Source organism: Artemia franciscana, chromosome 18, assembly GCF_032884065.1.
Source record: "Artemia franciscana chromosome 18, ASM3288406v1, whole genome shotgun sequence".
Taxonomy (NCBI): Eukaryota; Metazoa; Arthropoda; class Branchiopoda; order Anostraca; family Artemiidae; genus Artemia; species Artemia franciscana.
Window position 1 is genome coordinate 3,181,284 of NC_088880.1, and position 22,486 is coordinate 3,203,769.

Below are 22,486 nucleotides of genomic sequence, written 5' to 3' on the forward strand. Positions count from 1 at the left end.
AAAGATTATTAATAAGAGACATATGCGTCTCAGTAACTTGGTCTGGTATGCAAACTAAAGGTGGAGTTCCCGAAGAGAGCCAGAGACATGAACCAGAGCTCCCTAAGAGAGCCAAGAGAGCCAGCTCTCAAAGAGAGCCCGAAGAGATCCAACATATTGAGGTTAAAATCCCCATAGTGATTGTTTCACTGGAATAATTTTGGACTAAGTCCAAAACCTTCTTCCAAAATTTTCATAAAAAAAAGGAATAGTTCGACTAGGGGACCTGTGAACCAAAACCACAGCTAAATCCTTACACCATGACTTGATCTCAATGAAAAGGGATCTAAAAGGAAATCTTGCACGATTAGTCCCACAGGAAATATTAAAGAATTGAATGGTAAGAAGAATTTGATGCAACTTTTGATAATCCTCAGACTTGGGCTTTGAAAGCAAAATACAAGCCCATCCTTTTTTAAATGACGTTGTCCTAATGTAATGGCCTCCGGTAGCTTTCTGCTGCGATTGTTATTTTCTGTCATAAGGGAGATGTCAAACTGACCATTTGAAATACAAAAAAATGTGACAACTTTGGAGTTTACCTGATACAGTCGTCCAAAACATTCATCCAAAATTTTCATAAACAAGGGAATAGTTCTATTAGGGGACCTGTAAAACAAAAGCAAAGCTAAATCCTACATCCTGACTTGACCTCAATAAAAAGGGATCTAAAAGGAAATCTTGCACGATTAGCCTCAGAGGAACAATTAAAGAGCTGAATGGTAAGAAGAATTTGATGAAATTTTTGATCATCCTCAGACTTGGGCTTTGAAGGCAAAATACAAGCCTATGCTTTAGTAAATGACGTTGTCCTATTGTAATGGCCTCAGATAGCTTTGTGCTGCGATTTTTTTTTTCTGTCATAAGGCAGGGGTTAAACTGACCAATTGACATACGAAATGATATGACGGCTTTTGGGGTTCACCTGATACAGACGTGAATTGAAATCCCACTACTGTTTCTTTGAAAACTAACTTGTTGGCAAAAACGCATCAAAAACTTTTTTTTCCATTTTTTACATTTTTACAAGTTGGACAAGTATGTCGAGGGGGAGGGAGAGATTCAAATCCCCTACCCCCTCCCTAGATACGACCTGAATATCAAATAAAGAATCAAATATCTCTATTAATATTTTTTCATTATAAATTATTACACATTTTCAGGTGTCATCGTTAAGATATGTTGGTTCACCGTTTGGTTACAAAGTAGATGGCGTGCATTTGTATGGAAGACCTTGGTTTGGAGGAACTGAAATATTCCTGACTGGAGAAGCAAGAATTTCTTTTCTTGTTAAGTCGCTGGTTGTTACTGGAAAATCCGTTTGGACCCTTTATGAGTAAGTGATATGCGACATTTCTATTTAAGTAACTGTTATATGAGACTGTTGTCAGTAAGCGCTATTTTGAACAGCCATTTACATACCAAAGCTATTACATAGCTATTCTTTCGTTTGGAAAAGTTAAATGACAGTTCATCCTGTTTAAGTTTATTCTAAGCAATTCATAAACATAGCCGAACTCGAAATTATATTAAATATTTCACAAAATGAATAAACAATGTTAAACATAACAATATAAATAAATAAAATGTAATAAATGAGAATGAATGTTGTTCCTTAACCCAAGTCATCTATAGAACATTAAAAGGCTTTATATGTAACAACATAAATTTTCCAAGAGAGCAGAAAATCCAAAATGCATTTTGGGTTTTTGGACTATAAAATCGGTTACTTTGTAAAAAAAAAATTTTTTTTCGCCATTAAAATTTACTACTACTATCAGGCTTTTATCAAACTATTTTCCAATACAACCAATAAAAATATATAGAACCAACAGATATAACATTGAAACCAAGCAATTGAACAGCTACACAGTTTTTAGTATTTTATCCATTTTCTATCTACATTTTCATTTGTCAAATTCTGTGAATAGAAAGGCATTGTGGTCCGGGAAATTATCTACTTGCAAAAAGGGGGGACATAGCTCGTTTTGGAAAAAAGGGAAGCCTTTAAAAAATTGAACAATTAGAAAAAAACAGATGAAATAATTCACTAGAGAGTGGTGAGTTCAAACTTACCTTACCTTAGACCTTAGATCCTCCTGTGCCTCCAGAGGTGCTCAGGGCGTCCAAGAAGGGCGTCAGGGTGTCTCCAGTCATCTGTTTAACTAGTGGCTGCAACGTCATCTTGCCACTTCGGCTGTATTGAGACGTGAAGGTGTTTCAGGTTGTTGTTTTAGGTACGACGGAGTTCATTTTTGGGTCTTCCTCTGCGGCGGGTGCCTTCAGGTAACCAGAAAAATGTAAACTTGGGGATTCTTGAATCATCCATGCGCAGTACGTGTCCGAGGTAGCTCCATCTACTTCTTTATATGGCCTCGATGAGGGACCGTTGACCTGGGATATTTCTAATTTGCTCATTTGTTACCTTCTGGGTCCAGTAGATGCCAAAAAGTCTACGTAGGCACATGTTTTCAAAAGACTGAATTCTCTTTTCTTGTTCTTGGTTGAGATGCCATGTTTCAGATACTTGGAGGAGGACAGGCAGGACGATGCTGTTGAAGGGTGAAGCTTATTCCGGGGAGAGAGAGTACTCGACTTCCGATTTTTTTGAGCCTGTTGAAGATACTGCTAGCCTGTCCCATTCGGGCGATGACTTCTTTGGCTCTGGATCCCGTGTTCTCGATAGTGCTGCCAAGATATTTGAAATGAACCACTTGTTTTACGTCCTTGTCATTACATTTGATGTTCATGGGTGAGTCGCTATTTGCCATGCCTTTGGTTTTACTGGCGTTGATATTGAGTCCAAAACCTTCTGCTTTTTTTGAACGCACGTGAGCAGCGCTTGAAGCCGTGATTTATAGGTTTCGAGGATGGCAATATAGTCAGCAAAATCTAGGTCGCTCAGCAGCCGATAATTTAGGCGTAGCCCAGTTGAGTCGACGCTTCTCAATACGAAGTCGATGACGACTGCGAACAGTAGCGGAAATAGCATGCACCCTTGTTTCACCCCAGAGAGGATGGGAAATTTATGTAAATTTCCATCTGCTGTCTTCACTTCACAGGTTGTATCTTCATACATCGTCATGATGAGATTTACTCTGATGTCTGGGATACCATTGTTGTGAAGGAGCTTCTGGAGAGACTGGCAGTTTTAATGAGTCGATCGCCTTTTTGAAGTCTATGAAGATGATGTAGAGTTTATTGTGCCATTCACAGCACAGTAATGTGAGGTGATTATGAGGTTTGTACAGAATTGGTTTGGGCGGAAGTAATGCTCTTCTTCTTGACGTTGTATTCGGGACACGATAATGTGGGACAACAGTTTGTCAGGAATCGAAAGCAGGTGGAGGGCTTGCCAGTAGTTACAGAGCGTGGCGTCACCCTTCTTGAAGAGCTTCATGAGGGTACTGTGGTGCCATTCTGAGGGTAACTTTGTTGTTGTCCAGATGGTTCCAAAGAAGTATTTCCAGTAGGTGGCACAGGTGTCCATGGAGCATTTCAGCATTTCTGCCGTGATGCAGTCTTTTCCTGGTGATCTGTCATTTTGCAGCTTTTTGACTGCCTTCAGAAATTCGTCTTTAGTCGGGGACTCGGAGTTTATATCCAGCGAGATATGAGGATCTTCAAGGATGGAGATTGGCTCGTCCGGGAGTGGTCTGTTCTGGATTTTGCTGAAGTGGTTGGACCACACCTCTTTCTTTTCTTCGGGACCGGTAACCAGTATGCCGTTTTCGTCCTTCACCGGACCATCGCTGACTCTCTTTTTCCCGATAATCTCGTTCCTTATCTTGTACAAAAACCTTCTGTCTCAATTCTTAGCAGCTTCTTCAGCATTCCCGGTATTTGCTACGTAGAAACTACGTTTGTCTTGGCGCGCGCTCTTTTTGACAGATTTATCAATCCGTCTGTAGTTCTCGATCAACCAAATCTGATTTGCGTCATGACAGGCAAGTATCTTAAGTTTTGAGACTGTCCTCTCCTCTATGAGCTGCCAAATTCGCTCCGATAGCCACTGGTCCTTCAGTTTCTTGCGGTGACCAAGAGTCTTGCTTGCTGACTCAATGTAGAGGTCCTTTATTTTGCCCCATATCATCTCCAGATCGTCTTGGTCACTGAAGTACAGTGCTTCAAACTTGTTGCTAAGTTCGGTAACGAACTCATGCCTGGTCGTTGAGTCTAGGAGCTTAAAAGAAAATAAATCTTAGTTTCACAATTTACATATTGGATTAATGACACTTCTTGACTACTAAGCTCATTGTGTCGGCCTTGCACTATTTTTTTATGGCGAAGTTTTAACTCTGGGTCTCTTATTACCAAGCTGAAATCAAAGAAACAGAGCCACCACATGACTCTGAGTTTCAGAAAAAGGTCTTAAATCACGCTTTGAATGATTCTTGCCAAACTGTAGTAAATTATTATAGGTAGCCAGTACCAAACATTGAGTGAGAAGCAAACCTGGCATTATTTCCCCTCTTGTTAGGATTGTATAAAAAGGAGGTTAGATCATTTGTTAATAGATATATCTAATCTATTATCCGTCCATGCATCATTGCTAGGGCAGCAGAACCAAGGTAGATAGTCATAGAGCTAATATAGCGTAATAGAACCTGTAGTTTTCTAAGTGTTTGACTGATTTGGCAACTAAGCATGTTAGTTGACAAAAAAAAAACAGCAACCAATGTCAGTAGTTATTATTACCCAAAAATTGTATCTATAGAAGATATTAAGGGGTACGAACAACCCCCTAAAATGCAGATAAACAAATTCATGTGTTTTTGTAATAACCATCCACCACCACCCACCCCGAAAACATAACTTAGACAGACCTTGGTTTCCCCACTATTAGATATTGAACAAGAAATATCCCTCTTCCTTATTTGATGAACTATATAAATATGAAAAAACACCTTTCTTGTAGCAAAACCTTGGAAATATTTTGTACTTTAACAGCGCTGCCTAAAGTAATTCGAATTTTGATTCTGCATAGAGACCGTTGTAAAGAACACAAGCATTGGACACCTTAACCTAGCTTTATTTGACCTATTCCAAGAAAATCCAATATTTCTGGAAAGCTGATACAAAGAACAGTGTAAAAATTAAGTTAACTCCCTAAATAAAATTAGAATAAGCGAATTCTGAACTTCTGTGTTTATCCAGTGGGTTTACTAAAAAGAAACTTGTCAAAGAGACACATTTAAATGAAAAGGGGCCATGGAGACTTACATATATCCCATTATTTGCCTGTACGCATGATACTAGTAGGAATTGCACAGCACTTTTAGATCCTAACATCAACCTTTATTTGTGAATTAATTTAAAAAATAAGTTTTCAACTTAAAAGTTCAACTTTTGGAAGTAAAGTTGAAACTTGAAACGGACAAAAATTAGTACTTCAAAGCCTATCTAGTATATATCAATAAAACTAGTACAAATAAACCAACGAATAATGTTTCCCTATGTTTCTAGGATTATAGAAAACTAGCAATTTACTGAAAACACAGAAGACCAGTGTAAAAAAAAGAAATATTGATTTGAGAGTCAAAAGTGAGTACGTAGCCTGACATCAATAAACTTATCTATGAAGGTTTTCATATTCTTACACCAGTTATGAAACCAGTCTAAGCATACATTTAAAATTATCTTAAAAGCCTGATTGCAAAATTAAATATTCTTTTACGAACCGCAAAGTCATTGAACAGCATACAAAAATATTGGACGGATTTATCAGGTGGCATTTTGATATCGACAGCTATAATAGCAATATACAATCAGTGATCTATCTATTAATATATCCAGTACAGTCAGTGTATTCAGCAGCATCGAGTACTCTACAACCTTAAATTGTAAGAAATATGCTTCAGTATAATTAGAAATGAAGATCAAATAAGACGTACCATGAACTCTAGAAATACGGTTATTTCTCTCTATACAACAGTGGATTTCAAGTTATGATACAAATTCTAAAGCTAGTCTGCAGTCCTAATACTAGCAAGATGAATTTAGTTCGAACTTTTCAACAAACTAATCATGACATGTCCTTATCAAAACCAAAACGAGAGCCAGTCATTGAACTGACCCATTGTGCAGAACTGGTACCAAATTGAAAACAAAGAAAGAGCAACAATCCCAAAATTCTTTATTTTTAATCTGCAAAACTGTCCTTAATTGGTTTGCTTTTACTGTACCAAAACTGCTGTATTATTTGGTGTTTTCAGCAAAGCGCTAGTTTTTCTAGAATCCTAGAAACATAGGGAAACATAACTAGTTGGCTTATTTAGACTAGTTTTATAGATGTATAGATAGATAGGCTGTGAATTCGACTTCACTCTTTAAAACTTTTTTTAAATTAATCTTTACTCGTTTCTAATTAAAATTTAATGTAGAAACAACGCCGCTATGATCTTTTTTATTTATATAGTTTTTTAGCTTTAGTATCGCTCCTTACTTTCAGTTGAAAACTTACTTTTTAATATAATTTCTAATCATCACCAATTTATGGGAGTTAAGAAATCTCTAGAAAATACTGCAGACTACTTCGACAGCTACAAAAAACTTTTAATCTATAACAAAAAATTTACTATTTGTACTATACAAAACAATACATGCATTTTAGGAACTTTTGTTTTTCGATGAACGCAAAGCTATTTTTACTCGGCCAGCATCGCCTGAAAAAGGTATAGTGAAGGCAGGGATTTATAGATCGCCTACTGACTAGCTGAAACTTAAGCTGTTTAAGGGCTCATTTAAAAGCTTATTATATAAACATGCTATAAACCCGGAATGGAACCTGATTTCATCAATTACGTTCAGCCTTTTTGTCTTTTAGAACCGCCCACACGCGCAGTGGCGTAGTATGCTAAAATATCTGTACCAGTAAGCATCTGCATTTAATATTTTATATTACAAGGAGAAACATTTAATTGCCTCGAGGTATTAAATGCACCTAATATGCCATTAGTGTTTAATATGCTATAAGGAGGCTAAAGGCTTAATTCTAATTGAATAGATAAAATTAAGAAAGTAAAATTCTTTTTATAATAAACAAAACTGAGTAAGTAAAATTTGAATAGAGTAATATGTTTTCATTTCAATACTGTAATAACTGAAAAAGAGAATATTCGTCTCATAATTCGCTTTTAGTGAAGCGCCAATGACAGAGTAAGCTTTCGATTTTTAAAGTTATGAAAGCAGGCAGTAACTAAGTTTTTGTTTACAGTGAAACTAAATTCGTTGTGAACGGTCTTGGGAAGAAATAAATTTAAACTCAATATTTGATATATATTGAGATCAACTGCTGAAAACCCAATCAGTCCAAAAATTGGTTTTACTATAATTTCTTTTTTTTATTTTCAATGTTGTAATAGATACGTAAGAAAATGCTTGTAATAAAGCGCCATTTTCAGTAAAGCGCCAATGACGCAGTAGGTGTTCAGCTTCTACAATCTGTGAAGGAGACAATACCCATACTATTCTGTGAATTGATTTTTTTCGTTTCAATCTCGATTTGGGTATTTAATTAAAGTTTTATTCGTTTTAAAGTTTTTTATTTATCTATATTAGTATATGTTGTATGTTTGTTTGCTCTGATTGTTTATTTAGTTTCTGTTTGTTTTTGGGTTTCATTTATGCTACAATAGTAAAATCTTTGTGTTCGTTTTAAGCTTAATTTGCATATTCAATTTCAGCTGTACTCATTTTAAGATTTATCTACTCATTTATATTAATACAACAAAAGAGTAAAAGCAAAAGCAGTACAAAACCAGAAGAATGGAACAACGAGAAAAATCGTTAAAAAAGCTACAGTTATTTTTTATCTATGCTTGTACTTTTCGGAGGCCGGCATTACTCCTTGGAAAATAACCACTCCTCCGCAGAAAACAGCCTCCGTGAAAGATACCACCAAAAATAGCCCTCCACTGATTCACCCCCTCCAAGAAAATTCCACCCAGCGCAAAAGAGTTAAGCTCTCAATTTTTGATCCAATGAGCATACTTCGAAGTTTCTGCGACCTTGAGATGGAGGTGTGGATGAGGAAGAGACTGTCTTCTTCCTCTTTGGAAAAAATTGTGCTCATTTGGGGCTTAGTGTTGTTTTTTACTTCATAATAACAGAGTAGACCAGAAATATTCCCAGAATTCATAAGAGAGTAGCTATCAATTTCACATTTTTGATGTGCTTTTTAAAATTTCTTTTGTACCTCCTTTTCCTGAAAACCTGGCCGAAAAACATCATTTTGCTGGCTTTTCGTTATTAAACTTTTCCACAAAAAAGGGGATTATGGGCATGATTTTAAAAACAATCAGAAATTAAAATTCTTTGATTAAAACTCTTTTTCAAAAGAAAGTGCACTCAGAAAAAAGATTTTTCTGTTTTTCTGTCACAAAGATTTTTCTTTCACTCAGAAAAAGATTATCCATTTTCAAGAATATTTCTGAGTGGAAATTCCAGATAAAATGGAATTGTATTGAGGGAATTTCCCTGGAAGGGGAGAGCATTTTCGCGTGAAAACAGCTTTCCACGTTGAAATTTTTCCGTGGGGAAGGATATTTTCATGGAGATGGGTCGGATTTCTCGGTGTTATTAAATGCAATCAGATATTAAATTATAAAAAAAAAATTTCTTTAACTGAAAGTAAGGAACAACATCAAAACTAAGACGAATAGAAATTATTAATTATACAAAAGGGGTTTTTCCCTCCTCAAGACCTTGCTCTTTTTGCTAAAGTTTTGACTTTTTATCCCAGTTCCTTAAGAACGACTCCTGAAACACAATGGCGGTTTCATAAGAATAATAAGTTTTTTTTTTCAATTTGGAATCACCTGTTATGAAAGAAGGTCGGTTGGTGCAGAGTGGGATTTTGATTTTCCGGCATGATCTGATTAACAAAGAGAAATTAAATTTTAGAAAATAAGTTTTTTCAACTTAAAAGTACAGAACAACATTGAAAAAGACCAAAAATTAGTCAATGTAGAAACGGGGCTACACCATCCTATATCGCTGCCTATCAGACTAACGTCTCTATTGGTATGGCAAAGCTTTTTATTCTAATTAGACGGCCCTAATGTCTATGAAGTCTTTCTTAAAGAATTAGGAAATATGTCAAACTTTACGCTAAAGTATTCATTGCTTCAAAAGTAGAGTTGTAACAAAGTGTCAAATTATAGTGTGAAAGAGCGAGGCGTTGAGGAGGGAATAACCACTTTCAAATACGAAATAATTTTTATTCGTTCTTTTGCTTACGCATAGCATTTGTTATTTGAAAGTAAACAGACATTTGTTAGGGAGGGGAATTTTCTATGGGGGAATTTTCAGTGGTGGGATGTGGGGAATGCCCCCTCTTATATACTTCACTCTTTGTGATAAAGTATGAATTTGTAACCCAATCCTTTACCAACAACAATTGAAACACAAGGTTCGTTATATTAGAATAAGAAGCTTTTTGACAATTCTAAATGAAGAGCGAGATATGTCGGAAGGGTTATCTTCCTCCTATATGTAATAGTTTGATGAGAGATATCGAAATAGATATTATAAATATAGAAAGTTAAAACACTGATATATTTTTTAATCAAATCATCACCAAACACTTCCAATTTGAAGTGAAACATCTGATCACAAATCTGGCTCTGAAGCAGAACAGTGTTGCGCTCTGGTTGTGTGAGCTAATTTCCTATAGGCAGATAGATAGCCTCTGCATTCATTTGTCAACGTAGCGTTAACCATCCATAAGAAAGTAGAATGTGACGTAAAGAATACAAATAATGTACAATTTTGTCCAGAGGTTCTGACGATAACTGATATTCCAATAAGTGCACTTTCGGTTGTTCCCTCCTTTGTTTTCAACTGAAAAATTGCCTTTTTAATGAGATTAAATAAAAATCAAGTTTTTAACTAAAAGTAAGGAGCGACATTAAAACTTAAAACGAACAGAACGCCCCGTTCTTTACGCTAAACTTTGACTTTTTCTCTCAAATCTACTTTTTAAAACAGTGAAAAACTTTAGCGTAAAAAGCGGGGCGTTGAGGAGGGACGCCCCTTTCATATACGGAGTAATTACTGTTCGTTTTAAGTTTTAATGTCGCTCCTTACTTTGAGTTAAAAAACTCGTTTTTTTTCATTTAATTTCTGAACGTTTTTGAATTAATGTATATTTTGATTTTGGCTCTCTGCATATGAATACTTAGAACGAAATTTGCATATTTTTTTTTTTTAAGCTAAATAGCTTTTTCTTAGTTTTGATTGGAAGATTTTGAGAAAAAAGGAGTGGGGGATGAGGCTTAGTTGCCCTTCAATCTTTTGGGTACTAAAAAAGGCAACTAGAACTTTTAATTTCTTACGAACGTTTTTATTAATAAAAAATAAACGTAACTTCCGAATTATCTTTCGTAACGAACTTCTATATTCGTATATTTTTATTATGTATTTGAGGGGGTTCACCCCCTCTTTAATACCTTGCTCTTTACATTAAAACTTAGATTTTGTCCCAATTCTTTAAGAATGACCCCTGTATCACAAAAGGCTTAAAAGAAATAGTTGAAATTACTAAAAATAGTTTAGCATAAAGAGCAGGTATTAGGGACGAGATGAACCCCTTATAAGCGTAATAATTTCTGTTTGTTTTGTTATAATGCTGCTCCTAACTTTCATTTGAAAAATCTTTTTCATTTTTATCTTTTCATTGTTTTTTGTTTTAAATAATATTTGAAAATCCTTCGCCCCCTTCATGGAAATTCCTCTAATCCCATGACAAATTCCTCCATGAAAAGATCATCCCATATAATCCCCTCCCCTCAACCCCCTCCCTATCCAAGAAAAAATTCCCCTGAAAACGTCCGTATACTTCCCAATAACCATTACTTTATATAAACACTGGTCAAAGTTTGTAACTTTTAGCCTCTCCCCCAGGAACTGTGAGGGAATAAGTCGTCCCCAAACACATAGTTATTAGGTTTTTCGACTATGTTGAGCAAAATGCCTATCTCAGAATTTTAACCCGTTGACTTTGGGAAAAAATAAGCGTGGGAGGGGGTTTAGGTGCCCTCTAGTATTTTTGGTCACTTAAAAAGGGCACTAGAACTTTTAATTTCCGTTATGATGAGCCCTCTTGCAACATTACTGGACCACTTTGTCGATACAATCTCCCTGGTGAAAAAAGAACAAATAAACACGCACCCGTGATCGGTCTTCTGGCCAAAAATATGAAATTCCACAATTTTGTAGATAGGAGCTTGAAAATTCTACAGTGGGGTTTTCTGATATGCTAAATGCAAAGGTGTGATTTTCGTTAAGATTCTATGACTCTTAGAGGGTTTTATCCCCTATTTTCCAAAATAAGGCAAATTTTCTCAGTTTCTTAACTTTTGATAAGTATGACTAAATCTGATGAAAATTATATATCTTAAATCAGCATAAAAATCCGATTCTTTTGATGTATATATTGGTATCAAAATCACACTTTACCACTAATCCTTTTTTTTTCTATGGATTTTCAAACATTTTTTTTAAATTCATCATTTCTGATTGCTCATGACGTCATTCTCCGTGCACGTTTGTTTGATTGTTTTGTTATTGTGATAATTATTTTGTCATTCTGTTTTGTGTGGTGGGCCGTGGACTTGGGTATTGGATCTTCAACTAATATTATTTACGTTGTAAATATTGATGGGGTCACCCCAATCACGAACTCTGTCTCTCTGTGGGGACCCAGTGTATGTTATTTGTTATGCGTATTGTGTTAATAAATTGACTTGAAAAAAAATGAACTCGCACACCCTTCGTATTTACCTAACCTATATTTCTCCGTGTAAATATTTGGAGCTTGGTCGGCTGTGGTTCAGTTTAGAGTTAAGACACTGACCCCTTACTCTAAACCAAATTGTCAGCTGTACCACCACTCAAACCCTGGCTCTTACGGACAGAGGACTGAAGTACAACACACTAGCCACTCTGTGTGGATGCAGGTTGTCAAAAGACCATATCAAGGTCGTCTCAAGGGAATGTCTATCGATACCTTAGGAACGGCAAAGGTTATTAAGTTGGAACTACTGTGGAATGCTCAGGGGGATGCTGAATTAAATAAAAGGATAAATAAAGAAAAGAATAACTACCTAATGGTCTCACTGATTGGAAACAAGTATCAATGTTGCTTAAACGAATTTTAAGTAAACATAACATTGATACTTGTTTCCAATCGGTGAGACCATTAGGTAGTTTTCTTAATTCTGGGAAGGATTTAACCCGGGGAGATTCAGTTAGTGGGGTGTATAAAATTCCTTGTTCCTGTGGAAAGTTTTATATTGGTAGAACTCACCAACAATTTACTGAAAGATTTATTGAGCATCGCAACTCAATAGAAAAAACCCTACAATTAAGAAAGCCTCTGGAAACTTTTGTTTCGGCTCTAGCTGAACATACATTCTTTTATCCCGAACATTTTATACAATTTGATGAGGCTACAGCTATTTGTAATGATAGAGGTTTTTCTCAGTGGGCGAGGGAGGCTATATAAATTAAAAAACATAAATTTGCTAATATTTCAATAGATAGATACACAGGGAATTTAAATATTGACCCAATTTATGATGTTCTTTTGAAAAATGAGCCAATAATAAATAAGGGATTTAAAATTAAACACAATCACCAGGGGACAAGATTACCTACTAGACCAAAAAGAGTTTCTTCAATATTAGCTTACAACAGGATTATTTCGCAACAGAATAATTAACTAAGTTTCAATTTTCATAAATTTCCCTCAGTTGCTCTTTGATTCTCATGGAAGTAACTCAAATAGCTGCTTTTCCCTACGTGGATAAGTAGCGACAATTGTATTTATTATTATTGGTGGTGGTTTTTATTTGTTTTTCTATTAGTTTTTTATCTTGTGCTGAGGACGCCTTGTTTCGATGCAGGCGAAATATCCGCGTTGTTTTAGTATTTCGTTTCTACTGGTCGTCGTCTCGTTTGAAGTTTTCTTTTTGTAGAGTTTTATCTCTCTTTGTTGTTTATTGTCATGTCTGGCCAGTTCGGCTTAAGAACTTTCAATCAAATCGATGTATCTCAGAAATAGCTAGTGATATTGAATTGAAATATTAAGGTTAGGTTAGGAGTGCAGCTAGGCCCCCTCCCCGCCCCTTTTTTTCTTAAAGTTGTCGATCAAAACTTGAGAAAGCCATTTAGCCAAAAAAAAAATTAATATAAAATTTTCGTTTTAATTATTCATATATGGTGAGCCAAACTCAAGATCTGCATTAATTCATAACCGTTCAGAAATCAAATAATAAAAAAAAAAAAACAAGTTTCTTCTGACTGAAAGTAAGGAGCGATATTAAATCTCAAAACGAACAGAAATTATTCCGTATATGGAAGGGGCTGTCCCCTCCTCAATGTCCCGCTTTTTACACTAAAGTTTGCTTCTTTCTCAGAACTCTACTTTTTAATACAATAAAAACTTTAAATGGTATATATACTGTGCTGAGTTAGTTCATGGTCAATTTCTTTCTAAACACCAATCTACGAAAATTCATTCAAGAATGTGACATTCAAAGCCTGTTGGAAATTTAAGAGGTTATAAGGTAGAAATTCTGGATGTATAAAATTACATGTTTAGCTTTAAAAACCGAAAACAAAATCCTTGCCCCCTCCCTCTAGGCATTTTTATGAATTTTGGTTTGGTTCAATGCAAACAATGTTAAACGTTTAGGGAATGGGACTCTTCAATTTGTAAAAAAAAATATTCAAGACAAAGTTTAAATGTTAAAACATGTTAGAAATTAAGCAATATTTTTTTCAGGAAGCAAGATTTTTCTGGATATCATGTCTGTGTAGCACCATCTAATTCAAGCAGTGGATACCCAGGCTTTTACACAAAGGAGGCAGATTTTGGGTTTGCAGGAAGAAAAATAAGATCTATCCAAAAGGACTGTTTTCCCTAGAAATACAAAACTCGAACAAGGTTTTCGACCCTTGTTCGAATGAAAAGTAAATAAACTGGTTATAATCAGAGAAACCGTATTATAGAATATAAATTTAGAGAATGAGCATGTGAATAAAGACAATTCTCCGTTTTTAAAATATAACAATTTCCATTAACAGTCAAGTTTTCATCAACAGGTAAACTAACGAGTGTATACGGGGTAACTACATGATTAGGAGCTCTAGCGATTTCAGAATAATCTATCATGTCATCTCAAGGGGTAGTTGCTTTTGACCTTTCAACCATACTAGGTAAAATAGTTTTGTTAAAAAAAAACACAAGCAACACCCAATATTTTAAAGAAAAATCTTACAGAATGTGATAGTGACTAATCTAGAGGGTTTGAGTGACCCCAATTCTAACCCCTTCGGCACGGGTGAAAAGTCCTTGTTTAAGAGGCAAGCAAGCAATAATTGAGACGTAAAATGATTAATTACAATCCTACACGAGTTTTGGAAAATGTGCAATTTTTGAATAATACTAAGCTTTTTTTTATCTGGAAGTGAAGATAGCAGAGAACTCTTGACAACTTTTAGGGTTTGAAAGCATGACAAATGGGTAGTGTAACCAAGGATAGAAAAAATGAGAGATTTAGTGGTTATAGTGATTTCTATGTAAATGAATAAAGGTGATTAAATTATATCAGGGGAGTGAGCAAATTTATCTCATACGTTAGTAGAAGTCATTTCATTAGTTTTAAATAAAATTCTGGCTTGAACAAAATATTAAATCTAGCACTAAAGAAAATAAAAAAATAAATGGCATTTAAATGCCGGTAAGGGTCAGCTTATATCTTCAGCACTTGCTACTAACAAAATTGCACTCAAGGGGAGGGGAGCAGTTGATAGGGCTTGCTTTCACTACTTTATAAGCGAAAATCAGACTTGAAGGAAAGATAAGATTAGGATTGAAAAAATAAAACATATAAGGGGTGATTCTATTGTAGTAGGGGTTTACGCAATCTAATGCCCCTGCTGCTTAAAATTGTTTTCGTTGCTAATTAAAATAAAATTGGACTTTAACAATTGACAAAATTAGCCTAAAAGTATAAAAATCATTTTAACTGAACAAAAAGACAAGAAGGTGGGGGGAGTAAAATTGTGGGGGAAGAATTGGTAAATCTGTATTATTGAATCAAAAATAATGTTTTATTGTGGTTAAGCCTAACCTATTACTGATCTTCTCAGAATGACAGAGTTTGTAGCACTCTATTTTTTAAAATATTTAAAAACACAGTGTTTAACCTTTAGTCAAATAAAAAACTTTAAAAACATATTAAACATTTGTTTATATTGCTTATACCTTTTTGTGAGTCGGGCAAAATTGTTGTAGAAAGGTGCTCAAACTCAGAAAGTTCTTCCTCCAGATACGGCTTTGCTTCGACTTCATCCGGAGTCCTGCTATTGTCAAAGAGTTTTCTGGCAGTAACTACAAAGCAAAATATATTACATGACCCCTATGAATCCCTAAACTAAATTCAAGCATAATTTTTTGTGTGTGTTACAGGATAGCATGATTATTTTTCTACCCAGATTTTTGGCCAAGTACGATAACGTTCACAGGTATAAAGCAGCTGACAAAGTGGGTAAGATATTATAATTTCAAACGTTTGATAGGCTTCGTTGCAGATACATAACCTTAATATAAAGGGGCAATTTGAATTTTTCAAAGCATTAAATATTTACGACCTTTTATTATTATTTTTCTACATAGTCTTCTTGTAATTCTGTTCACCTCTCCTTGCGGCTCACCCATCTCTTCAACCCGTCGAAATTACTCGGAATTAACTCACCTGATGGTGACAACGTGGATGCACAATGCATCTTTTGATTTAGTTCAACATCACCCCTAAGAATTCATTGAAAGTTTTAACTAAATATTATTAGCCACTCCCGATATATTATAGATCTGTTTACCACACCCCTCAATATTCTTTGAAAGTTTCAACTTGATGCTCTCATCAGTTCTTGATAAATTATAGAAACATCCTTTTGAGGATCTAAATGCACTAAATGTCTTTAGATTTGGGGCAACACCCCCTCAACATTCTCTGAAAGTTTCAAGTTATTGCTCTTAGAAGTATGTAATGTAATGTATCCTAGATTCACCCTTCTGAGCACCTGAATGAGCACGAGATTGCTGTGGACTTAGTTGAGGAACTCCTCAGTATTCTCGTACATTTTTAACTTAACAGCCTTAGTCATTTCTGAGGTTTTGTAGATGAGCCTGTTCGACAATATTTATGCACTTAAACACTTTGTATTTAGTTCAATAGGAGTAACAGTTAGTAACAGTAGCAGTAACATTTGTACTCGCAAGCGATCAGAGTCGTAAGTAGTCACAGTCACAAAGCTCAGGTTCCGATTCTTTTTTATAATAAAATAAGTTACAAAATCTCCAGATCCCGGCTGAGAAGCCCGGCAAATTCGTAATTTACAGGATGGAAAAAAACTTCTTAACATAAATACAACATTCATACTTCACTACATGCAATTCATACGAGTGTAATTAAACATATTCTCCCGTCAATGGCCCGGTCAAAAACACCATCCGTTGATACGTCCATCGAAATAAACATAAAAATAAATAAACGATACCAAGAACCCTGGAAAATCCCCAGGTCCAGTATCATCAAAAACCGGATAAAATAAAATGGGAACAAACTTAACATCCCAAAGACGACCCCCACCAACCAACAACAATTCACTTGTCACAAACAAATTTCAATAAATCAACATAAATTTAAGTTTTCGTTTAGTTGTTTTAATTGATTTTGAAATATCCAATTTAGACGTAAAAATGTTCCAATCCCAAATTTCCGAGTTTCGAAGCGAAAATTTCGATTATTAATTTATTATTCTTGGCTGATATAATTTATTGAAATTTCTAGCTACATGTCTTTGGTCAATACTTTTAAGTGAGGAAAGGTTCAAGGAATGAAGAGACAAGGGAAGCAAATTACGGTCATACTTGAATTTGAAGAGGGTAGTTTCAACCGTCACAAAACGTCTTAAAGGAAGAATATTAAGGAAGCAATACAGAAAATCAGCTGACGACTTCGCTGGATATCAAACAGTTCGTGGTAACGAACTGTAGTAAGGAGCGACCCGGCTCAATAGTAACCAAAACTCTAAAAAATGGAATTTTGATACCAATACCTACATCAAAAGAATCGCATTTTAATGCTGATTTTAAATATATAAGTTTCATCAAGTTTAGTCTTACCCATCAAAAGTTACGAGCCTGAGAAAATTTGCGTTATTTTAGAAAATAGGGGGAAACGCCCCCTAGAAGTCATAGAATCTTAACGAAAATCACACCATCAGATTCAGCGTATCAGAGAACCGTACTGTAGAAGTTTCAAGCTCCTATCTACAAAAATGTGGAATTTTGTATTTTTTGCCAGAAGGCAGATCACGGATGCGTGTTTATTTGTTTTTTTGTTTTTTTCTTTTTTTGTTTTTTTTTTTTCTTTTTCCCAGGGGTGATCGTATCGACCCAGTTGTCCTAGAATGTTGCAAGAGGGCTCATTCTAACGGAAATGAAAAGTTCTAGTGCCCTTTTTAAGTGACCAAAAAAATTGGAGGGCACCTAGGCCCCCTCCCACGCTAATTATTTTACCAAAGTCAACGGATCAAAATTCTGAGATAGCCATTTTATTCAGCGTAGTCGAAAAACCTTATAACTATGTCTTTAGGGACGACTTACTCCCCCACAGTCCCCATGGGAGGGGCAACAAGTTACAAACTTTGACCAAGGCTTACATATAGTAATGGTTATTGGGAAGTGTACAGGCGTTTTCAGGAGGATTTTTTTGGTTGGGGGAGGGGTTGAGAAGAGGGGGATATGCTGGGGGAACTTTCCATCGATAATTTGTCATGGGGGATGACAATCTCCATGAAGGGAGCGCAGGATTTACTAGCATTATTTAAAAACACAATGAAAAAATAAATATGAAAAAGTACTTTCAGCTGGAAGTAAGGAACAGCATTAAAACTTAAAACAAACAGAAATTACTACCCATTTGAGGGGCTAACCTCCTCCTAATACCTCGCTCTTTACGTTAAAGTATTTTTAGTAATTTCAACTATTTATTCTACGGCTTTTGTGATTCTGGGGTCATTCTTAATGAATTGGGACAAAATTTAAGCTTTAGTGTAAAGAGTGAGGATCTGACAAGGGGGCGAACCCCCTCAGATATGTAATAAAAATATGAGAATACAAAAGTTCTTTACGTAAGCTAATTTATAAGTTACGTAAATCTCTTACTAATAAAAATATTCGAAAAAATTAAAAGTTCTAGTTGCCTTTTTAATTAACCAAAAAATCGGAGGGCAACTAGGCTTCCTCCCCCGCTCTTTTTTTCTCAAAATCATTCGATCAAAATTATGAGAAAGCCATTTAGCCCAAAAAAAAAAAAAAAAATGCAAATTTCGTTTTAATTATTCCTCTGCGGAGAGCCAAAATCAAAACATGCATTGATTTAAAAACGTTCAGAAATTAAATAAAAAAAAAACAAGTTTTTTTAACTGAAAGTAAGGAGCGACATTAAAACTTAAAACGAACAGAAATTACTTCGTATATGAAAGAGGCTGCTTCCTCATCAACGCCCCGCTCTTTACGCTAAAGTTTTTTACTGTTTTAAAAAGAAGAATTGATAGACAGAGTCAAACTTTAGCGTAAAGAGCGGGGCGTTGATGAGGAAGCAGCCTCTTTCATATACGAAGTAATTTCTGTTCGTTTTAAGTTTTAATGTCGCTCCTTACTTTCAGTTAAAAAAACTTGTTTTTTTTTATTTAATAATTTAGGGGACGGCAAGTAGCTCTTAAGGACCCGCTAAGCTTTATTCTGTTTTCTCTGAAGTGGCGTAAAAGTAACGGCGTAATGGCGTAAATAACGGCGTAAATGTAATGGCGTAAATGTGAGAACTAAATGTATTAAGATAAAAAAGTGATGAAAACATTAAATGACAATGAATAAGTGCATAATAAAGTGATCTCATTGCTTCAAAGGGAAGGGATGACCTGATTATTCGCATCATCCCTATATTTCTCCTCAATGTCATCCACAGATTAGATATATGAGGCTTCCATGATAGATTAGAGTCAAGCAGGACCCCGAGGTATTGCATAGTTGCTACTCGTGAAATCGTTAAATTTGAATCACTTGATTCAATTAGTTGGAGCTCAGATACTGCGGCGTTACAACGCGAGAAAACTACGAATTTTGTTTTATCATCGTTAAGAGCTATGTAATTTGACTCAAGCCACAATAGAAGATGGTTGAAAGCTTCTTCCAATGCACGTTTCAAACAGCTCACATCTTTCCCTACGGCAGTACACGCAGTGTCGTCCGCAAATTGTAAATTTAAACTAAATATTCTCAGTGAATTATTCAGGTCATTCACGTAAATTAAGAAAAGTATGGGACCAAGTATTAACCCTTGCAGGACACCAGTGGTATTAGATTGACGAGTCATTTCAGATGAAACATCACCTCCATCAACATACTGAAAACGGCTCTTAATATAAGATGCTATTAGGGATTTTGCTGGCCCTCTTATACCGTAATGATCCAACGTATGCATTAAAATATCATGAGATATTGAATCAAACGTTTTTTTAATGTCAAGAAAAATGGAAGCTCGAATTTCTCCACGGTCAAGAATATCATGGATATACTGTGTTAGTAATAGGACCGCATGATCGGTAGAGTGACATTTGCGAAATCCGAGCTGAAGGTGATTTATCATTTCAAAATGATCTAAAAAATGCACTATTCTTTTATACAGACAACGTTCAATCAACGTAGAAAAAGCCGACAGGAGCGATATAGGTCTATAATTTGATGGATTTGTTTTCTCTCCTACTAATGAGCAAATATTCTTGAATCTTTTAATAGTGAAGGAAACGTCCCATTATTAAATGCCACATTTATTATATGACATAAAATGTGCGAAATTTGGGCAGTACTTCTTTCAACAGAAATATCGATTATCCATCAATGTCCTCAGAATGACCATTTTTCAAAAAAGTAGCTACATTCTTTAATTCTTGTTCAGAAACCGGTGTTAAAAATATTGAATTATTGTGTGATGGTGGAAGGAAATTTCTAAAATCATTTTATTTTGACTACTTGACCCTGGTGAGGCAGCAGACTCAGCTGTTTTTTCCCCTATTTTTACAAAATGCCGGTTCAGGGCGTCTGCTATTTCCTTCTTATCATTAAGAGGCACTTGATTTTCAGTCATGCAAATTTCATCTGGAAAACTTTGGTCCTTCCTTTTACTAAGGCATTCGTTAATTAGAAACCAAGTCTTTTTCGGAGAGAAACGAACTTTCTCAAACTCTCGTTCATAATAATTCCTCTTTTCCAAACGAAGAATTTTTGACCATTGACTTTTATACATTTTTAAATTCGGAAATATTTTCGTCAGATGGACAGTTAAGTTGCCTCCTGAATAACTGCTTTTTAAACTTTGTAGATCGTAGTATGCTTTCGGTTATCCATCGCTTATTAAAAGATTGATAACGTCCCAGAGTAATCTTTTTCACCGGGCGTGTTTCAACTAATATTTCCTTAAACATGCTTTAAAAATAAATCTAAAACATGGTTCACATCCTCATATTCGAAAGGTCCATTATCATTCATATTAGTTAATCTTTCTTTTAAAAGCTGTAGCGTATTTTTATTAAGTAACCGTGACTTTTTGGAAAAAAATTTTGTTCGGTTTAAGCTCACTTTTTAATTCAGAAAACAACATGAAATGACCAAAAGAGTCCACCAACACTATCCTTATTAGATTTGTCTCAAAATCTATATATATAAAAATAAGTTGTCTGTGTGTCGAGTGACGTCATGTTTATCGACTGACGAAATTACAGACCGGGACACAAATGACGACCGGGACACCGGGACATAGGGAATATAAATGACGACCGGGACACTCAAAAAGAGAGCGACCGGGACACAAGGAATGTTTGATTAGCAGTCACCATCAACAAAGCACCGGGACACAAATGACGACCGGGACACAGGGAATATAAATGACAACCAGGACATAAGTAAAAAAAAAAACTAAAAAAGGTAAAAACTACAAAAAACTAAAAAGAAAAAAAAACTAAAAACTAATAAAAAATCTAAAAAAGCTAAAAACTTAAAAAAACTAAAAAAGAAAAAAAAGAAAAAAAAGGAAAAAAACTGAAAAATAAAGGAGAAAAACAAAACTAAAAAACTAAAAAAAAAAATAAAAAAACTATAAAGGTAAAAACTACAAAAAAACTAAAAGGGAAAAAGAAAAAAAAACTAAAAATAAAAATAAAAAAAGTAAAAACCAAAAAAACTAAAAAGAAAAAAAGGGGGAAAAACACAAAAATTTATTTCATCATATACCAATTCAAAAACGAATGTATATATAGACCGGGACACCGGGACACAAATGACGACCGGGACACAGGGAATATAAATGACGACCGGGACACAGGAACACAACTACAACGGGGACGCCGGGGGCACAGGGGGATATATAAATGACGATGGCGACACAGGGAATGGTCGATTAGCAACCACCATCAACAAAGCTCAAGGGCAATCATTACAATCATGAGGTATAGATCTGAATACGGATTGTTTTCCCATGGACAATTATATGTTGCATGTTCAAGAATCGGTAAACCTGACAATCTATTTATATGCACAGACAATGGGACAGCAAAGAATGTTGTATATTCGCAAGTTTTACGTAGTTAAAAACATAAGTGATGCCGACGATGCGGTTACTCTTGTAGGTGATGCTACAAAGTGGTAATAAATAATGTGACAGGCACATCGATAGAAAATCTATCGTATTTTTGTTGAGTCTACACTCATTCATTTCTTTATCTGTTGCCTGATGTTAATCATAAATCAAATTGGTGTTGCAGTCTTCCATCAAAATTACTCTTCTGTACTTGCATGATGTTAGCTTCATGAAGGTACTGAGTGACGACGAAAAAGAAGAAGGTGATAAATGAAGGGGCTTATAACAAACGCAACACGCAACATTCTCATTATGTATTTTCAACTGTAAAATTAAAAATTCAACTTTCATTTCCTCATATAAGTCATCAAAATCTGTTATATTTCACGAATGAATATCATGACGTACATAAAACCCGATTCCTCCTTTATTTTTTGATACTCGTGAAAATTATAACCCTGAATTTGACTGAAGAAGAATGATTATCACTCAAAAATGTTTCACACACCCCAATAAACAAAATGTCATGACTGGGAAGAAACGCCGATAGAAAATCCATTTTACTCACAAGACCACGACAATTCCAAAATATTGACCGAAATGAACCTGGAGTTTTGTAAATTTAGACCTTAATTTTTAGTAGATAAATAATCGCTGGACGCACCCCCAAGCGGGGCAGTCAAAACGGCAAAGAAAGGAAAATTAATAACTTTGTGCAATAAAATACAGTTGTACAC

The 22,486-nt window shown here is 35.1% G+C and overlaps 1 protein-coding gene across 1 annotated transcript in view; it reads left to right on the forward strand.

The window, feature by feature from the left end:
* Window positions 1-14,129, forward strand: part of LOC136038352 (gamma-crystallin-2-like) — a 41,912-nt gene extending 27,783 nt beyond the window's left edge. The window contains exons 3-4 of the mRNA XM_065721424.1: window positions 1,203-1,375; window positions 13,829-14,129. Of these exons, the coding sequence (XP_065577496.1) occupies window positions 1,203-1,375; window positions 13,829-13,970 (315 nt within the window). The 3' untranslated portion in view covers window positions 13,971-14,129. The remainder of the gene's footprint in view (window positions 1-1,202; window positions 1,376-13,828) is intronic.
* The last annotated feature ends 8,357 nt before the right edge of the window (window positions 14,130-22,486 follow it).